Source organism: Herpailurus yagouaroundi, unplaced genomic scaffold (assembly GCF_014898765.1).
Source record: "Herpailurus yagouaroundi ecotype Mexico unplaced genomic scaffold, PumYag 160, whole genome shotgun sequence".
Lineage (NCBI taxonomy): Eukaryota > Metazoa > Chordata > Mammalia > Carnivora > Felidae > Herpailurus > Herpailurus yagouaroundi.
Genome location: NW_024412401.1, coordinates 24,750,837 through 24,769,567, shown reverse-complemented (window position 1 = coordinate 24,769,567; position 18,731 = coordinate 24,750,837). Strand labels below are relative to the sequence as shown.

General features: G+C 51.5%; 1 protein-coding gene across 2 annotated transcripts in view; it reads right to left on the bottom strand.

Annotated features, from left to right (window-relative positions):
* Positions 1 to 18,731, bottom strand: part of COL15A1 (collagen type XV alpha 1 chain) — a 108,335-nt gene that overhangs the window by 50,026 nt on the left and 39,578 nt on the right. The window contains exons 4-11 of one of the 2 annotated variants that reach the window (XM_040481800.1): positions 18,166 to 18,240; positions 16,551 to 16,631; positions 10,904 to 11,051; positions 6,597 to 6,706; positions 4,380 to 4,535; positions 3,130 to 3,282; positions 963 to 1,112; positions 339 to 482 (exon numbers count right to left, since the gene is read on the bottom strand). In XM_040481800.1, the coding sequence (XP_040337734.1) occupies positions 339 to 482; positions 963 to 1,112; positions 3,130 to 3,282; positions 4,380 to 4,535; positions 6,597 to 6,706; positions 10,904 to 11,051; positions 16,551 to 16,631; positions 18,166 to 18,240 (1,017 nt within the window). The remainder of the gene's footprint in view (positions 1 to 338; positions 483 to 962; positions 1,113 to 3,129; positions 3,283 to 4,379; positions 4,536 to 6,596; positions 6,707 to 10,903; positions 11,052 to 16,550; positions 16,632 to 18,165; positions 18,241 to 18,731) is intronic. The other variant, XM_040481801.1, reaches the window with a different exon arrangement.

Here is an 18,731-nt window from a genome sequence, read left to right as displayed (position 1 = left end):
AGGCTTCCCCACATTCAGGATGGGACTCTCATGACATTTGAAATGGGGTCTTTGCATCTTTGCCAGCTCTGCCTATTAGGAAGTTCTCATTTGAAATTGAGGACGATTTGGGACATGAAGCCAGGTGCCCTAGATTTTTATCTCTTGCTTTTTCTTCTGCAAACTGCAGCTTCCTTGTGTGTTCCCAGGATAGATGCCCCTCAAATGCCCAAATTTGGAACTTTATGAACCAAACTGAAACCCGCTCTGAGCCAGCCAGGGGCAGTCCCTCCCAGGACTTTCCTTCTCTCCTCCGTAAGAACGGCCGCGCCAATCTCCGTGCCTCTAACGCCACTTACAGGAGTGACCGTTCTTTCAGAAGCCACTGTGGGTACGGGAAGTGGGGGCCCCTCAGGGAGGGTGCTGTCCAGCTCTTCTGCCACAGCCATGGGGATGGGCTCCTCCGTGGAGGCGGCTGCTAGGTCTTCCTCATCGCCAGGACCCTGGAAAGCAAAACCAACAAGAGGAGTCACCTCACCTTACCTGTGACGCAACGTGCACACAGCTGCCGGAGAGTCTGGGTGACTGTCGTTTCACAACACTTTCTTACCTTCGACCGTCATTACCCACCACACATTCGCAGAAGCACAGACTCACAGACTCAGGATCCCCCTCCAACAAATGCATCCCCTCTGGTGATGGGGCGCTCCTTCCCCCCTGCCCCCGGCAACCCATTCTGACTGGAGAAAATTCCTGGACAAAGCTAGGAGGTAGCAGGGTCGGGACTCGGATTCTCTGACCCGCTCTGTCATGCTGCTTCCACTGCACCCTGCCTCCCTCCGACGGCGCCTACCCAGTCAGATACGTGCTCTCACAAAGCTGAGGGCTGCATTTGCCCCTGGGGAGGGCCAGTCACTGTTCCTGTCTCGTGACACTGACCCCTCTCCCCGCTGTGAGGCAGACGGGATACCAGAACCACTTACAGAAGTGACCTCTTGCTCAGGGGCCGCTGTGGGTGCGAGGGGAGCCAGGCCGTCTGTAGGGACACCACGAGCTGCCTCTTCCTCAGAAGTGCTGAGGGATGCTTCTGCTGCAGCTGCTGCTGTTGTTAACGTTTCTTCACCGACTGGACCCTGAAACAAAATTGGCATGAGAATCGGCCGCCGTTTCTATACCCCTGGGTCAGTGGGTGTGTGAGCGCAGGGAGGAAGCCACGGCCACATAGATAGCATGGCCAGATAGACAGCCAGATGGATAACACGGCCATAGCTCTGCTCAGGCAAGACCTGCCTTGGCCCACGGACTCCTGGAGCCCCAGGCTGGAGGGCGCCTCTCAGGCCAGTCCACCCACCTCCCGGCTCCCCTACAGCACACCTGTGCCGAGGGCCTGGCCTCAGCCTGCACATCTTTAGCTCCGGGGTAGCTGCTTTCTACTGAGTCAATACTCGCTCCCTAGTTCTCTCAACCCATGACAAGTGCTTTGCTTTTCAAGAAGTGGGGGGAGGAAGGAAATGAAGGGGAAGGATAAGGAATGAGTGGTCAAAGATGAGAGATGAAAGAGAAGAAGGAGGAGGAGGGGGAAGAGGAGGTAGAGAAGGTGGTGGCAGCCACTTTGTTAATGAAAATAATCCATATAACTTGCAAGGGGCCCGGAAGCGCTATTAGCTGGTCAGGTAAGCATCCCCACTGCAAAGTTTCCCTTGTGGACCAAAGGTGAAAAGGCTGGGAGCAAACGGATGGAGTGATCTCAAAGGCCAATGTTGTTGATATTTGATGGCCAGACAACCCCTCCATTCATGCAGCAAATATCCACTGAGTACCCACCATCTATGTGCAGGGATAAAGACAGATCAATGAACTAGATGTATATATACTCCCTGTCCTCGCAGAGCTTATGGTTGTAGGGAGCCAGGAATGAACCATTTACCAAGATTATTATTAATTACAATTACGATGAGGCCTTCCAAAGAGAAGTTTGGGCCCCATGAACGTGTCTGAGGAGGAGACTTCACACTCTAGGATGGTCCTTCCATGATAAAGTGGTGATTGAGCTGAACTCTGAAGGATAAACTGGCATTAAAGGCAGGGCCAAGGGGCGAAAAGGTTCTAGGGAGAGAGGGCAGGGTATGGGAAGATTCTAAGGAAAGAGGCACGTTCAAGAAACTGAAAGAAAGTCAGTGAGGTGGGAGCCCCAAGAACCAGGGAGACAGTGGCCTAAGATGCGGTCACCAAGGCCGGTCAGGCCAGACCCTGCAAGGCCTTGTGGCTGGGTGGGGGAGCAGGGTCTGGAGTGAGGGCGATGGAAGGCTCCATGCACAGGGCTGCCCCTGCAGGAGGAGTCGGGGGAGAGCATGGACAGGTGAGGCAGGGACCTCAGCCCTTGCCTGGATGGGGGACATGCGGTCTCAGTCCACGGGCTGGCATGGGGAAAGGGGCAGGGGAAGGAGGCAGGTCCACAACAGGGAGAAAAACTCAACAAGACTTGATGCTTGTCAGGATGTGGGGAATAAGGTAGAGGGAAGAGAATTCTGGATTGGGTAACTAGGGGATGAGGGTCCCAATCATTTGAGGTGGGACCACAAGAGGAGCGGACATGAGGAGTCCAGGTTGGAGTCTGTTGAGTCTGGAGAACCTGAAGGACAGCCACTATGATGACATTACAGGGACAGACCTGCCAAGTGTCCTGTATCTGTATCCCACCTTCATGAGCTGGAAACACTGTCTCCATGCTGCCTAAAAAGAGGGCTGAGAATGCTTGCCCCTGCCTTTGGACCCTGACCTTCCTCTACCCTCTGATAGCCTGCATTTGTGCCCAGAAACAGGCTGTGGCTGTGCCGTCATCACCTCTTCCACTCACGCCCCAGCTCCTGCCCCACTGCGGGTGGGGGTGGTGGGTAATGGGCCCCTGGGACTGCCCCCCGCCGCTGGCTCTCCACCTGTCCCCAGCCTCACTCCCCACCGGCCTGCTGGGACTGCCAGCGTGCACGGTCCCCAGGCCAACAGGGCTCCACCACACGTGTACCCAGGCCTTGGCCGACTCCCCTTCAGAGAAGTGCCCCATCCAGGCTCCTTGGGGTGTGCGGAACAGCATGAAGGCCGGGACCTGCTCCCAGCGGCAACTTCAACCTTGCAGCACTTTGCACTCCTTACCAGTGTCACCCGTTCCCCTAAGCCCTGGGTGGACATGGAGAGGGTCACCTCCGCCGTGGGCATGCTGCCGGCCTCCACGTCCCCAGCCGTGCTGACGGGCACCTCGGCCTCTTCAGCTGCTGTGGCTGCCGAGCCTTCTTCAGCATCTGCACCCTGAATGGAAAGGCATCATGAGGGACCTAGCAGCAATCTACTGTGGTCGGCTTGGCTGCAGGCAGCAGACAGCCGAGGCCCTTCGGGCACCTGCACCCTGTTGCTTCCTCGCCTTCAAAGCGCTTGTATATCTGAGACCTCATCCCACACCGCTGCCTCGAATGTGGCACCCACGCAGAAACCCACACCTCACACACCACTCAAGGCAGGAGTCCCTGGACAGCATGCCCCCTGTGTGGCTCACCCCGCTCCTCCCCATCACCCTCAGGGCCACCCACCACGGTCCCTACCGTCTTCGCTCCTCCTAGGAGGGGGGCCTTCGCCGATGCCCAAGTCATAGTGCTGGAGCAAAACCCAGCTTTCCTTCTCGTTAGAGGAGTGAGCTGGCCTCACTGACCACTTCCTCTGATCTCTGATCCCAGCCCCTTACCTGGACCACGACACAGCCTCCGATCCCAGCCCCTTGCCTAGACCACAACACAGACCCCAGGCTTGCTTCTCCCACCCCTTCTCCACTTTCTAAATCCTACTCCGACTAGGCCATTAGCCCTTCAGTGATTCCTCACTTCTGAACATGCTCCAGCTCCAACTCGCGGCTCTCAGGTCTCAGAGGCCTCTCCAGCCACATTCCCTACCTCCCCTTGCTCACACGGGACCTCTTTGCATGTTCTTGTTAACGCCCCCAGGGCTCTGTTCCTGCTGGCGTCCCTCCTGGAACACCTGTCTCACTCCCATCTGCCAGGCTCCTTCTAGGTGTCCTCATGGTCTTACCTTCAGCCTCCAGGAAGGCTTGCAGGACCCCAAATCTGGGCTCTCGGCCCCTTTTGGTGCTTCTCCTATTGCACCTCTTACCACTCTGTTCCCAAGAACTGGTCTATCTTATGCACCTGTGCACAGCACAACACATCACTCCACAAACATCCAGATGAGTCAACAGATGCCTCAGCCTCCGAATCCATGTCTATTCAGACCTGATCCCACAAGGCTGTCACTCTGAATTCTGCAGACTGGTAAGGAAACCCAGTGACTCCTCCCACAGAGATGCCCACGACCCCTCAGAAACAGGTGAGATGGAGAATGGACTCTGAGCTACTCACTGGAGTGACCCCTTCCCCCATGTCCTCAGTGGACAAGGACGGGGCTGGCCCCCTGGTGGGTGCACTGCTGGCCTCCACTTCCCCAGCGGTGCTGATGGGCACCTCCGCCTCCCCGGCCGCTGCTGTGGCTGCCAAACCTTCTTCAGTGTGCACACTCTGGAACAAAAGCATCGCGAGGGACCACATCACTGAGTCCGTGGCCCTGATCAACGAGCCTGTGGCTGGAGAGAACAGACTGCCCACACCCCTCTCTCTATCAGCTTGCCTTTCTCTAGCTTCTTTTTCTCAAAGCACTTTTCTTATCTTCGACTTCACTGCAGCCCCATGACAGTCCCAGAATCCCAGAATCCCAGGGACAGGAGAGACTACAAGATGACTGTATCTGCTGGTTGATTCCAAGCATCTGTTTGCACATGCCAGTGACCAGTGATGCCTGTCTCCTGAGCCAACCCTGCTCCAGCTCTAAACACTTCTATCTAGAAGCATCTGCTTCCCTGTGACCTCCCCTATGTGCCCATCCAGAAGCTGTAAGAACAAGTGAATGTCTTTGCCCCTGACAGTGCTTCAGAGATGTGTGGACAGCAGCTCTGACCTCCCCAGCCTTCTCCAGACTGAACTCCATGCTTCCCCCCTCCCTGTGACTCAGTTTCCCTGGGAAATGCATACCCTTCTCCAGAGGTTACACAGCAGATGCACAAAATAGCAACAGCAGTTTTGGCTAGGTTTTAAAACTAGGTTTTATCTCAGTTTCCAAAGGTTTTTTTTTTTTTTTTCTTTCTTTTAAACTTGGGGGCGGGACACAGGTTATTCTGTGTAATTTTGTTTTATTTTGCAAAAAGTAGTTCTTTTAGACACTAAAAACACTAAGCTGATCAAAGTTAGATTTCCTTGCTGCAAGACTTATAAGGAATCTGTAAGACATGCTATATACTACATAACAGAGTATTTCGCAAGCATATTTGACCACAGAACCCTTTTTTCCTACAGCATGAATTCCTTGCAGAATTACTGTCCTCCCCAAAAAAGAGAGAAAAAATGATGTCACAGATTTTCAAAATGAGACTCTTTCTGCTTCAAATTTAGCTGGAGTCCCAAAGGCCTTTACGATAAAGTACAATTAGGAACAATTAATTCACTGGGGTGCTTGGGTGACTCAGTTGGGTGAGTATCTGACTTTTTTGACTCAGGTCATGATCTCACAGTTCATGAGTTTGAGCCCTGCATCAGGCTCTGCACTGACAGCATGGAGACTACTTGGGATTCTCTCTCTCCCTCTCTCTCTCTGCCCCTCCCTCACTCACAAGCACTCTCTCTCTCAAAATAAATAAGTAAAATTTTAAAAAAACAACTAATTCATTGTACAATTAAGTACACTTCCATGAGCTGGAAGAAGCAAGCAGACCACTTGTGTGGGACGGGCTAAGAGACAAGGAAAGGAAATCAGTTCATCAGGGTAGGCCTACTACCTGCCTCTGGGCTATATAGGAAAAGGTAAAAAATTCCTTTGGAGAGAATTGTCGGTGTGCTGGGACTTTCCCCTCCCTTTTCCCCACTACAAATCATTTGGTGAGCTGGATACGTGTTCTTTGGGATTTGGGAGACAAAGGAACTGAATTTTGGTATTTTGCTGGACTGAACTTTGGAAATAGCTGTGAAAATAGGTTATTATCAGATATGACTGAAAGAGCATGAGAAGTGTCTGAGTTTCATCCCAGGAGAGCAGAAAGAATGAGCTGACCCCATGGGTTTTCAGCAGAGCCGGCTGTGAGAAAAACACATGTGCTTTACTTTCGCACCTTACTGTATCTAGCTTTTAGAAAACCGGCTTTGCAAGTATAAAAGCTGAGTACACAACAACGGGGTGGACACATGTGCAGTCGATCAGATTCTGTCTTAAAGGGGCTCAAAGGGTGGATAAGGCTGTTTATCTTCAGAAATGAGCAGGAGGGAGGTGGGTACCGTAGGGAGGACCCGGTGCTCAGTGCCATGCAGATGTGAGGACAGGCTTCTGCTGCACCTCTCCTGTCTTGGTGCATCCCTGGTGAGCCTCTGGGGCCCCGAGTCTGCCCTCCTCTGTAGCAGCAGGAGGGAGGCAGTCCCCATGACATCCAACTAAAACCCTCCTCCTTCTTTATGGTGCCCAAAGCAAGCCACCAGCAGGTCTGAAACAAGCAAACTTACTACTGACTTAGCAAATGAAATGAACTATTCACTCACCTCTTCAGTGACATGGATGAGGGTCCCATCCCCCGAGCCAACGTCTGTAACGGGGGCACCGTCCACAGTATGAACTCCCTCCAGTGTGTCGTTCAGGATCTCACCAGACCCTAAGGAAGCAGGCATTCTGCAATTAACAACTGCACTTTGCAATCTTGGAAAAAAATGAAGTATCTCTTTATCTACTGACTTGAAAAAATGTCCATAATACAGGATTAAGGATTAAGAGGAAATAAAAACAAGTTGCAGAAAAACAGATGTTGAGGGGCAATTTTACACCGTGCTTTGATCACGGGTTCTGGCACCAGCTGCGGAGCAGGAACCCCGTTTTGCCACTTACTAGAAACGTGACCTGTGGCGAGTCGTTTAACCTGTGTCTCAGGATCCTCATCCACAAATCAGAAATAACAATTCCTATTTCACAAGGTTGTTCTGAAGACTATGTGCTTATAAGGATTAAATACATTAATGCAGAAAGAGCATTGAGGACAGCCCCTCAATATAGTTAGCAATTGATAAATGTTCACTGTCAGGGGTTCTATATGGGTAAAGGGAAAAAAAAAACTATATGAGTTTACTTGTGTTATTATCATTATACATATAATCATCATTATATATTTAATGCAATTATTAAATAATGTGTGTAATATACAGATACGTGTGTGTGTGTGTGTGTGTGTGTGTGTGTGTGTGCAGACATGCCACACACAGTTGGCTAACCCACAATGCTTAATATTGGTTTCCACCAGAGGATAGGAAAGGAAACTACTATCTTGGGGGATTCATACAACTCTGCACTGATTGAACTGTTAGCACAAGCACATATCTCTTTTGCAATTTAAAAAACAAATGGAGGGGTGCCTGGGTGGCTCAGTTGGTTGAGCATCCGACTTCGGCCCAGGTCATGATCTCGTGGTCCGTGGGTTCGAGCCCCGCATCGGGCTCTGTGCTGACAGCTTGGAGCCCGGGGCCTGTTTCAGATTCTGTGTCTCCCTCTCTCTCTGACCCTCCCCTGTTCAAGCTCTGTCTCTTTCTGTCTCAAAAATAAATAAACATTAAAAAATAAAAATAAAAATAAAAAACAAATGGAGTCCTAAAGCAAAGAAAAACAAATTACACTAATATGAATACACGCCTGTTATGGGCTGGGCCCCAGGCTAGTGGGCGGGGCCCCAGCCTAAGCATGTCCCACGCAGTGTCTCATTTCATTCTGCCACTAGCCTATCCGTCCTACCTACAAGGACCTTCCCACCACTTGGCAGCTTCGGGGACAGAGCCAGGACAGGAATCTCACGTTTTCAGTCTCCCCACCATCTCCTCATGGCATAGGTGTGCTGCCCTGATCCGCACGTTAGCACCTTATTATTATTAACCCCACTTTGCTGAAGAGGAAAAGGGTCCCACAGAAAGTAAGTGACTGGGAGGGGCCCTGAAACCAGGTCGGCCTGTCCCCATGCCAGGCCATCTGCACACACGGTGTGCTCACGCATGTCCCACGGTAAGAACTGACCTATGTATTGTCAGCACACATCACCACTCTCTCTCGTCCTCCCGGCTCTGGCCACCAGGGGGTGCTGTGCAAGCAGCAGGCCAGATCCCATGCCTTTGAGTCCCCACTCTTTGGAGGGTGGGGAATGGGGGTGCCATGGGTCAAGATGGTGTCAGAAAAGCTTAGAATAAAACTACTAGGTGGCTTTTTGCAGCCAGGGAGAGGGCTCAGGGTTCAGGCCTCTTTCTCCTCACCATCTGGGCTGTCCACCCAACCAGCAGAACACCAACACTTCAGCAAGCTCCGTGGTTTCCGTTTGGCCTTTTCTCTGCCAGTTAAGGAGACTGGCTGATCACAGGGAACAGATGAGCTGTGCTTGGACCTGCGTCCCAGTCTGCATTTGGCTCCCACCGCCTTTGCACTCACCCCTCAGTCTAGGAGAGGCCCTGGTCCCAGCCCTGAAGCCCCCCACACTTCCTTGCCCCTCCTCAGAGATCCTAATTCGGCCCAGGAGGACAGCACTTGTAATTCATAAACCACTTCCACATCCCTGGCTGGGTTCAATCCTCTAATCTACCTGGGGAGGCAGGGATTAGGAACACTCCCAGGGGGCAGTTAAAGAATCCAAAGCTTGGAAGTGTTAAGCAACATGCCCCAGGCCCAACAGCAAATAGGTGGCTGAGCAGGGCTTCCGTCCAAAGTGTCTACTCTGTCCCCACTCTTTCCACGGCTACACCCTGACTCAGTGATTGTATTATGACTTTGTTAAATAATTATACAAATTTTTTCCTAATCGGTACTGTATACCGTCTCTCATCCATAGACTTCCCAATTTAGTTTTTATTTTTTAAATTGTTTTTTAATGTTTTTATTTATTTTTGAGACAAAGAGAGACAGAGCATGATAGGGGGAGGGGCAGAGAGAGAGGGAGACACAGAACCGAAAGCAGGCTCCAGGCTCTGAGCTGTCAGCACAGAGCCCGAAGCGGGGCTCGAACCCACGAGCATCAAGATCATGACCTGAGCCAAAGTCAGACACTTAACTCACTGCGCCACCCAGGCGCCTCCCAATTTCATTTTTAAAGTAACGCTCATTTACTGATGGCAGAGGTAAAAGGAATAATGACACATATGACTGCAGAAGACCTGTCAAACACAGAAGTAAAAAGAGGAAAGAACAGCCACCTACAATCCTTCCACCCAGATAATGACCTATAACATTTTGTTGTATGTTATTCTTTTTTTTTCTTTTTTCAACATTTATTTATTTTTGGGACAGAGAGAGACAGAGCATGAACGGGGGAGGGGCAGAGAGAGAGGGAGACACAGAATCGGAAACAGGCTCCAGGCTCTGAGCCATCAGCCCAGAGCCTGACGCAGGGCTCGAACCCACTGAATGCGAGATCGTAACCTGGCTGAAGTCAGACGCTCAACCGACTGCGCCACCCAGGCACCCCTGTTGTATGTTATTCTAACACACACACATATACACTGCTCCACATGGCTATATCCAAGTAGATATAAATAACATATCCAAAATTAGGGTTACAGCACACATATAGTTTTGAAATCTGCTTTTTTTTCATGGAGTATACCATGAGCACGTCCCTGGGACTGAATCTTCTGCATCACCAATTTCAGGGCTGTACATATGAATGGAATACAATATGCCCAACCAATCCCTCCTCCAGGTAGTCTGAGTGGTTTTTGGCCCTTTTTTCCTGCCCTGCATTTTGGTGCTCTGGCACGGGCAGTACCTTCAATGGAATGGCCACCCCTCTGATAAAAGGCTAAAAGCACAGACCAATCTCAGACCTTGGGACGTGTCAAGCTGCTGCCCGGGGGATCACATCAGATCTTGGGTTTTGGCCAGTGTCCTCTGCACAGCTCATGGAATAAGAGTTAGGAGTGAGAGCCCTGGATGGGGAGCCAGGAGGCCAGCACCTCCCCCAGGGCCTGACGCTGACCTGCTGGGCACCTGCCCCTCTCTGGCCACCAGTTTCCCACGTGAGCCACGTAGGAGTTTAGATGACTCGATCCTATCCTCTGAGAGTCAGGAGTTGGTGGCCGAAGCTGGAAAGGGTGGGGATTCTGGAGTCAGGCCTGAGCACTGGGTCAGTCCCAACCCTCCCTAGTTGTGTGACTGTGAACATGTCACTTACCTTTCCAAGCATTGGTTTTCCCACCCATAAAATCCTGGCCAATAATACCATCTGGGAGATGTATTATCAGGATTGGAGGTAAAGTATGTAAATACTTGGCACACAGTAGGTATTTATTATGCAGCAATAATTATTGTAAGCTTTTCTGTTGGAACTCAGTCCCTACTGGAGTCTGGAAGTTAAAAGTTCAAGTATCCAAGTTGAGGGGCGCCCAGGTGGTGCAGTCGGTTAAGCGGCCGACTTCGGCTCAGGTCATGATTTCCCGGTCCGTGAGTTCGAGCCCCGCGTTGGGCTCTGTGCTGACAGCTCAGAGCCTGGAGGCTGTTTCAGATTCTGTGTCTCCCTCTTTCTGACCCTCCCCTGTTCATGCTCTGTCTCTCTCTGTCTCAAAAATAAATAAAAGTTAAAAAAAAATTTAAAGTATCCAAGTTCAAACACAGCCATGCCATTTACAAGCCAAAGAGCCTCAGCTAGGTAACCCAACCTGACTTGATCTCCCCGTCTTGTCTATAAAATGAGGATGGTTAGCATTCCCTCCTCAAAGGACAGAGGGGAAAGTTAAATGAGATGCTCTACGTTGCATACATCACCCAGGTTGGGTACACAGTAACCACTTACTAAAAGACCACTGTATACGAAGGCATATCAGGGACTTGCCTTGCTCAGGGCTGCTGTGCAGGATGACACTCAAGTTGGTGGTTTCCGGAGTCCCCTCAGGTACAGGCTCTCCGGAAAGCTCCCCATCATCGGAAGGAGTGGATGGAGTCGGAGGTGTGTTTATGGGTTCCACTTTTGCTTCTTTAGACTGAAGGGAGGAAAAATGAGACCCAAAAGGATTTACTTGGGAGGAAAGCAGAAAAAAAACAGCAGTGATTATCACTGAAGAAAATAACATACCCACAAGGTGCTGAACTAGTCCAGAAAAATGGCTGGACCCGCCTGCCATGTACATAGGCAACTACTGAACCTCCCAGGGCCTGAAAAAGGTATGTGCTGGGGGAATTGAGTTCTGTTCCATTTACAGAGAGGTTCTGCTCATCTTGGCTGAAGCTCCAGCACAAGGACCCTGCGCCCTAGGCCAGCAGCGAGGAGGTGCCCAATAAAGCTCTGTTAGATGAGGGAATGAATGAGTAAACAAATGAATGAGCCAGGCTGCACTCAGTGAGCACCATATAAATCCACTCCCAGATGTGTCCTGAACACCTATGAACTAGAAGATGAGTGTGATTTCCTTCCAAGGAAACTTTAGGGTCTGGGTTGCTTTTCCAAAGTCAGACAGTATCTAGACTAACCTTACCAAGTAGAGAAAAACAAACAGACAAAAGCCCCCAACAGTTGGAAACACAGAGCATCTTCAAGATCTAGATGGAAATGGTGATGGGGGCCATGAATGTCATGATATCATCCCAAGATCCAGGATCCCTAGACCCAGCCTCATCCCTTTCTCAGTTCAAGTGGTTGAGGGCAGTGAATGGAAGGATCCTGCTGACTGGTGTTGGACCCGTGGTATGAATAAGAAAATTCAGCCACTGAGGTATTAGGGCTGATTTGTTAATGGTCACATGACTTGCCTATCCTGACTAGTAATAGAAGGTTACTTCCTTAGTGCCAAAATCCAGTGTACAAACAGTGGATCTCTGGTCCATCAGAACAAAGGGGATTCTTATGGGCACTGTAACTTGGGATTTAATGGTTCGGTTCTTACAGTCACATCTAGGTCAAATCTCTGCTCTCCACTTACTGGCATTTTGTCAGGCACTTACATTTTGTCAGGCAAGTCATGTAACTTCACTCTTCTGTAAAACGGGACAATAGTAATACTCTCAGGGTAGAAAATGCATGGAGATGCTCAGCACTGAGCCAGCCAGGCCCATAGTATGAACCCATCTATGGCAGCTATTATCAACATCACCAGAATTTTAAATTTTGAGAAAGGACAGCACCTCAATAGTGCTTTTCTCCGGGTGTTGGTATTAGAGGTGATTTTTTATCTGCTTTGCTCATCTGCAATTGGCAGTTTTTTCAGTAACGATTATGGACTATATATGTATTGAAAAACAAAATCTAGGTTACTGTAGTGTAAACTCTCCAGGGTAGAAGCAGGAATGGAAACCTCCAAGAAGTTGGGCGTTGAAGAATGAGGAGAATTTCAGCAGCCAGGGAAGGAGGGAGGTGCTGGGTAAGAAAGGATACAGCATCGTCAGGGCCTGGCAACCTGCGCCTGGTGAGGGTTCAAGGATTGGAGGAGGGAAGCAGGGGGCCGGAGCCAGGAGAGGCAGAGAGAGGGGAGGCTGGCCCTTTGGTGAGAAGTTTGGCCTTGGACCTGGGGCCTTCATGGGATATCAGGCTCAAGAGAAGTGTTGTGCTGTGGGGAGTTCACCCTGACACCAACTGGAGCGTGGATCTGAAGGTTGAAAGAGTTGAGGTTTAGGCCAAGAGACCGGGAGGCTGCACTACAGAGGCCCAGTGAGGCAGGACCAGGGTGGGGGGTGGCAGCAGAGAGTAGGTGCCACCGCAGGAAGGCTGTGGAGAACTCCCAAGTGGTCTTCCCCACACCTCCCCAGCTGCAGTGGTGACCCAGCAGGGTGGTAAGGGCCCTGCCCCGGGCACTTCCTCTCCTCTCCCTTCCAGGAGCATGCGGCACCCTGCAGTGCTTCTCTGATGGTGTCCTGTAGGGGACCTGAGCTTTGGGACAAGGCAGGCAGGTGGGGGTATGAAAAACAGGATAGCAAGGGAACAACGGGCTGAGTTCTGTTACTCAGGATGGCAAAGGTTCCGTTGTATGAAATCCCTGACTCCAGCCTGTCAAGCCCAAACCCTCTTTTGTCACACTCCCAAGAAGTCAGCTACAATGCCCTGTTCAAAGCAGAGCGTGACTCTGGTAAGCCGACCCTTGGTGGTTAGGGCAGCTGTCCTGCCTCCAGCAGGTGGCTGTGGTTTTCAGGGGCTAGCGTGGATGTGGAACCAGCGTGGTCTATGACACAACGGGGCTGTCGGGTGTATAGACTTTGTATTAAAAGTGTAGAGATTTGTTGGGCCTCTCTCTCAACAACAGAGTTACTCATTCCACACATATTTCCTGAGGCTCTACTGTGCGCCAGATCCTTAGGTGATTCCAGGGGATAGAGAAATGAAGAAATAAGGCAGAGCGTCTGCCCTTCAATTATTGGACTATGGGGAGACCCAGACCCAGACACAATGTGGTTGACTGTGACACGTGGGACAGCAGAAGTGAGAGCCAAGTGCAGGAGGGAAGCTCCGATGAGGGGCTGTGGACTGGATCCTGAAGGAAAAGGAGGAATTGGCCAGGTGGGGCGGGGGAGGGGAGGGCGGGGGAAGGGCCCTCTAGGCAAGCAGACCACTGGGGCCTGGATGAAGGGATGCAATGTATAGAGTCTGGGAAACTGTGAGCATTTGGGTGTGGCTGGAAAAGAGGTCCTGGCTGTGGATCAGAATCACCTGCAGCGCTTTTAGACTTTGGTGGGCCTCACTCCCCCAGAATCCGAATGTCCAGGTAGGCAGCAACTGTCCCCCCACCATGGCCCCCCACCACCTGCCAAGACACACACGTGATTCTGATGCACAGTCAGAGCTGAGAACCGTGGGGACATTAATTCTAACTAGGCATGATAGAACTTTCCAGAAATGGAAAGGTGTGTCAACAGAAGCTGACTAAGCAGGGGGGAAGAACGGGGTAGCAGGGACTCCTGCCCTAAATGGGGAAAGAGGTGAGGAGGGCTGGCTTTTTAAGTCCCTAACTGCTTAGGCAGTCCATGATTCAGTTCGCTGGTCATGGCTTGTGTCTTGCAGGGTGGCAGATTGGAAAGGGTGAGGACAGGAAAGTGAGATTCATTCCAAGAGAGAAGCCAGAGACGGGAGGGGAACGTCTGAGAGAAGAGGGAAACTCCCTGTCCTGGGGTGGCGGGGAGGGGGGGTGGGGGGGTGGGGCATAGAGGAAGCCACAGAGCCTTTTCCAGGAGATGGTGACATTACTGACGGAGCTCTAGGATCTGGACCCAAGATGGAGACCTGGCTCTGTCCCCCTCCAAGCCAGGCAGCCCTGGGGACAAAGCTCTTCACCCCTCTGTGCCTCAGTGCCTCCTCTGAAGAATTAATGGAAAAACACCGCCCTGCAAATGGCAAAGGAAGTGAATGCTGTGCAGGTACCTGCGAAAGGGATTCTGATACCAGGAACAGGCAAGTTAGCATCAGGGCCCACAGCCCACAGAGAATTCTGTTAAGGACTGAGGACAGCCACAGGGCTTTGGCATGCTCCAGCAGCCCCAGTCACCAGCCAGGCAGGAAGCAGGTGGTGGGAAGGGGACCCCCAGGGGAACAGGGCACTCTGGCACAATAAGCCTATCAGTCAGGACTAATGACAGCCACCGCCATAAACTGAGGGCTGTCATGTGCTGAGTCCCACCCAGGTTTCACAAGGGTCATGTAACTCGCGCTAGCCTATGAAGTAGGCATGCTCCATCTCAACTGAGTGGGAAAAAGTTCCTGATTCAAGGTCAATAAACAGCAAGCGGCAGAGCTAAACCACACCTGGTGAAACTCTGGTATGCACCAGTTCTCTTAAAACCACTGGGGAGAGTGGGGTTGGGAAATCTAGGAACAAGAGTCCATCGAATCACTTTTCTCCGGACACTTCCTCCCAGCTGCGGTGTGCCCCCACGTGCAGTACTGTGGTCCTAGGTTCTGACTTCACCACTGCATGACCCTAGCAAAGCCACCCTGTTCCCCAAGTGTCTACTGTAAACTACCTTACACAGTTGTTGTAAGGATTACATTAAGTTATGCATACAAAAGCAGCAGAGCCATGGTAGGTATGGGGAAATCCTGGTTCTCTTCCGTCCCCTCTCTGTCTCTACCACTGTTGAGAGCTGCCTGGCTCCAATGCCTCCTCTACCAGAAAGCCCTCCCTGACCAGTCCCCGTCACCACGATCATCTCATGCTCTCAAACCTCACTCCCCTTTCCTGTCCCTCTCGCAGGGCCACCGTGGGTTACTGGCGTATCTGCCTGAGTTGGCCTCACTCCTACCTGTGAACTGGTGCACTGGGGGTACCACCACATCAGGCCAGAAGGCCCAAAGGACCACCACTCTGTGCCCTGCTGCATGTGCCCTGGACATGCCAACAGGGCACCCAAGAGCCGTGGCACACAGGGTTCCAACACTGCCCAGACCAGCCACCTTCCCCACTGCCACCTAGCCCACCTTGGACCTTTGCCTCTTCCATCTCAGCTGCCCTTGCACCGGCTGTGGTCCTGGGGATAAACCTCTGCACTACTGCCCAGGCCAGAAGCACAGGGTTGTAGCCTAAACCCTGGATGGGGCATCAGGGGACCCGTGCTCTAGCTTCAGCTCTCCCCAGGTACCCAAGGGCCAGTCTCTTCCCCTGCCTGGGTCCCAGTTTGCCCTGCAAAGGGTAGTTTTCCATATACCTCTCTACAGAAAGAGCACTAACAGATTACAATTCTATTCTGCCCTACCCAAACCTCTGTTCCCACAGATCTATAATCTATAATTTATAGCCTCTGCCTTATTTCTACCTCCTTCTTTTCCTTTATCAGAGATGAGTCTATAGAATGTGCCAGATTACCGGGCCTCTGTGTTCAATGACTCAGACGCTGTTGGCTGTTTTCATTAAAAATGGGCTCCTGCTGTCTCCACAGTCTGACTCAGTGCTTTCAAAACCACTTCCTTGTCTAGGCCACAGGGTGGATTCCCAGGAGGGAGGAGGCCCCAACCACTGGGAGGATGGCTGCCTTTCCCATGGGGCCAGACGGGAGCTCCTGAAAAGACTCTACATCTCACAGGAGTGGCAGCCCTGACTTCTTTCTCACAGCCCAGTGCCTGGAGCAAATGCTACATCATCTCCCAATCAGGGCCACTTCCCTCATGCCAGACACTGGGTTGAGACCCGGCCCTGCACTGCATCATCTGGCCTTCACATCAACCCCAGGAGCTAGGACTCTGATTATTACTCTATGGAAGAGGAGCTGAGGCTCAGAGAGGTTGAATGTGTTTGCTAAGTTCACAGAGCTTGGAGGCAGTAGGACACAATATCTGCCTTTGGACAGTCCTCTTGTGGCCACAGCACAAGGTGGCCGGGAGACAACTGGCATTCCAGTGCACTGGAGATCTGGCAAAATGCCCTCGGCCAGGACTTTCCCAACCTGCCCAGATGAGCCGACAATGGAAGTCACAGATCTAAGAACAGAGATGTCAGACCTAAGGCTCTGGGCACTCAGCCTCTAAAAGCTGACAGAGAAGGTATGGCTTACCAGCCAGTACTCACCGGGGCTTGAGTGTAGGTGACAGCTTCTAAGATCTCGGCCACTCCCTCTGTCTCCTGAAGCCCGCTGGTCTCTCCCGACCCCTGTATGGAGATAAAACATGCCGGGCACAGGGGGAGCAGTTGACAAGTGGGAAAGTCACATAAGATGACTCCTTTGGAGAAACTCTGTGTGTGTGTGTGTGTGTGTGTGTGTGTGTGTGTGCGCGCGCGCGCGCGCGCATAAGAGGGAAAAAGAGACAGAAAGAGCAGAACTGAGAGAGAGTGTGTACAGTGCACAGGCTTGGCTCTTTTTGCTGTTCCTTCCACATTTTATTGCTCACACAAACAAAAAGCTACAATCAATGGACAGTCTCTAACATACCTACTTTGGTTTTGTCCAGGTCCCTTCAATCCCTGCCAAAGGCCCTCCCTCTTGCGTGGCTGTCACCAGAATCACGGAATTACACAGTGGAGAACAGTAACAGTTAGAGAATGTCTTCCTGTTGCTACCTCTTCTTCCTAGTTAGCCTTCTAATGTCAGCCAAAGGGCCTGGGGGCCATCATTTTGTAAATAATGCCTTATTCTTGGACTCTGGGGTTGCTTCTACTTTTCCAGTACTCACAGCACTGCAGAGAAAGGAATGAATATACATAAGGTTTCCCTGCTCCCGGGTTTATCTGAATGTCAGGCCAGGATCGTGGCCTCAGGGAGTGCAGACATTCTTACAGAGCCAAATTCTACCTCCAAAGGGCTTTTCTGCTTTGTTTCTAAATGAATGAAATCAACTTATGCTTTGCTTTGGGGTTGACAGCACCCAAAGTTCTAAGAATGCTTTGTTTGCCTCTGACTTTTTGCAGCAGGCTATGGCTTCTGCCTGAAATGCCTTTTCTTCTTCATCTGGCTAACACTCCCTTGTCATTGGCCAGGCATCAGCCCCCCCCTCACCTAGTCTGGTTCCTCTTCTTTCACCTTTGTGCCCCCACCCCCACCCAAGCCAGAGAACCTGGGTTTGAGGACCTCCCTGGTGTTCCAGTCACCCTCAGCTTTGTCACTGCATTGGAGCGTGTAAGTGTGTGTGAGCAGCTGGAGGACAGAGACAGGTGCCAGTGTATCCCTTTATGTCCAGCACCCCCAGGACTGTCACCTAGCAGGGACAGGTTGGGGGGGGGGGGCAAAGGGGGAGGGACAGAAGGGAAGGGGGGAGGAGCGGAAGGGCCCATCTTTTTTCCCTGCCTACCATATTCCACCCCCAACTTAGGAACTGATTCATTTGCCAGGCACAAAAGCTAAATTTAGGTTCGTTTTTATAGGAATTTACACTCATGTCTTAGAGTTTTAACTTTGATTTTAGAATCCTGACACCCTTTCCTGGCAGGAAGTCTGGAAACCAGGCCACTGACTGCCACAGCCATAGAAGAGCCTAACACCTTACAAGAAACACAATCTCCCCTCCCCCCACAAATAAGATAGCTGAAGCACTTAAAAAAAAAAAAAAAAAAAAAAAAGCCCAAAATAGGACTTGAGGCAGCGCTTGACAAGTTGAGAGATTTTAGAGACTCCATGACGTTGGGGAAGAGGAATTGCCTGGGCACCCAACCCTCCCTGGCCGACTGGCTGCTGGGGGTGGGGGCTCACCGAGGACTCATCGGCTTCACACAGCTCCTCAGGGATCCTGGGGTCCGGTTGGACAGTGAGCTGCTGTATGGAGCCCTGGGGAAAAGCAGAGGGTCAGAAGCCACCACTTGCACGTCTACAGCGTGACCACTAGTGGGAAACACGATTGCTCTGTAACGGAGAAGACCAAGGGGAAGGACGGGTGCGAGAATGTGCTGCCTGTGGCTGTGACAGTGGAGCCACCCTTGGCCCACTCTCATTTAGGGGGACTCTCCCTGGGCCAATGTAATATGAGCTCCACTACCTGGGGAGGCCCCTGGGGAGTACTGGGTTCCAAGCACGGACTGCCACAGCAGCCTCCTAACTGGCCCCAGGTCCCCAACCTGTCCGTGGCAGGCCCTAAGATGCACGTCTCCCCACTCCCAGAGTGTCTCTCCCCTGAAGCATGAAGCTTCTTGGCTGGAAGGCCTCCTGGGAAGAAGAGTGGCCGACCAGCCTCCTGCCTCCACTCCTGCCTCCTCTCTCCACACCTGACAGTTCATTCTCCATGAGCCTTCCAAAGTCAGTGTTGAAAAATTGTAATTGGG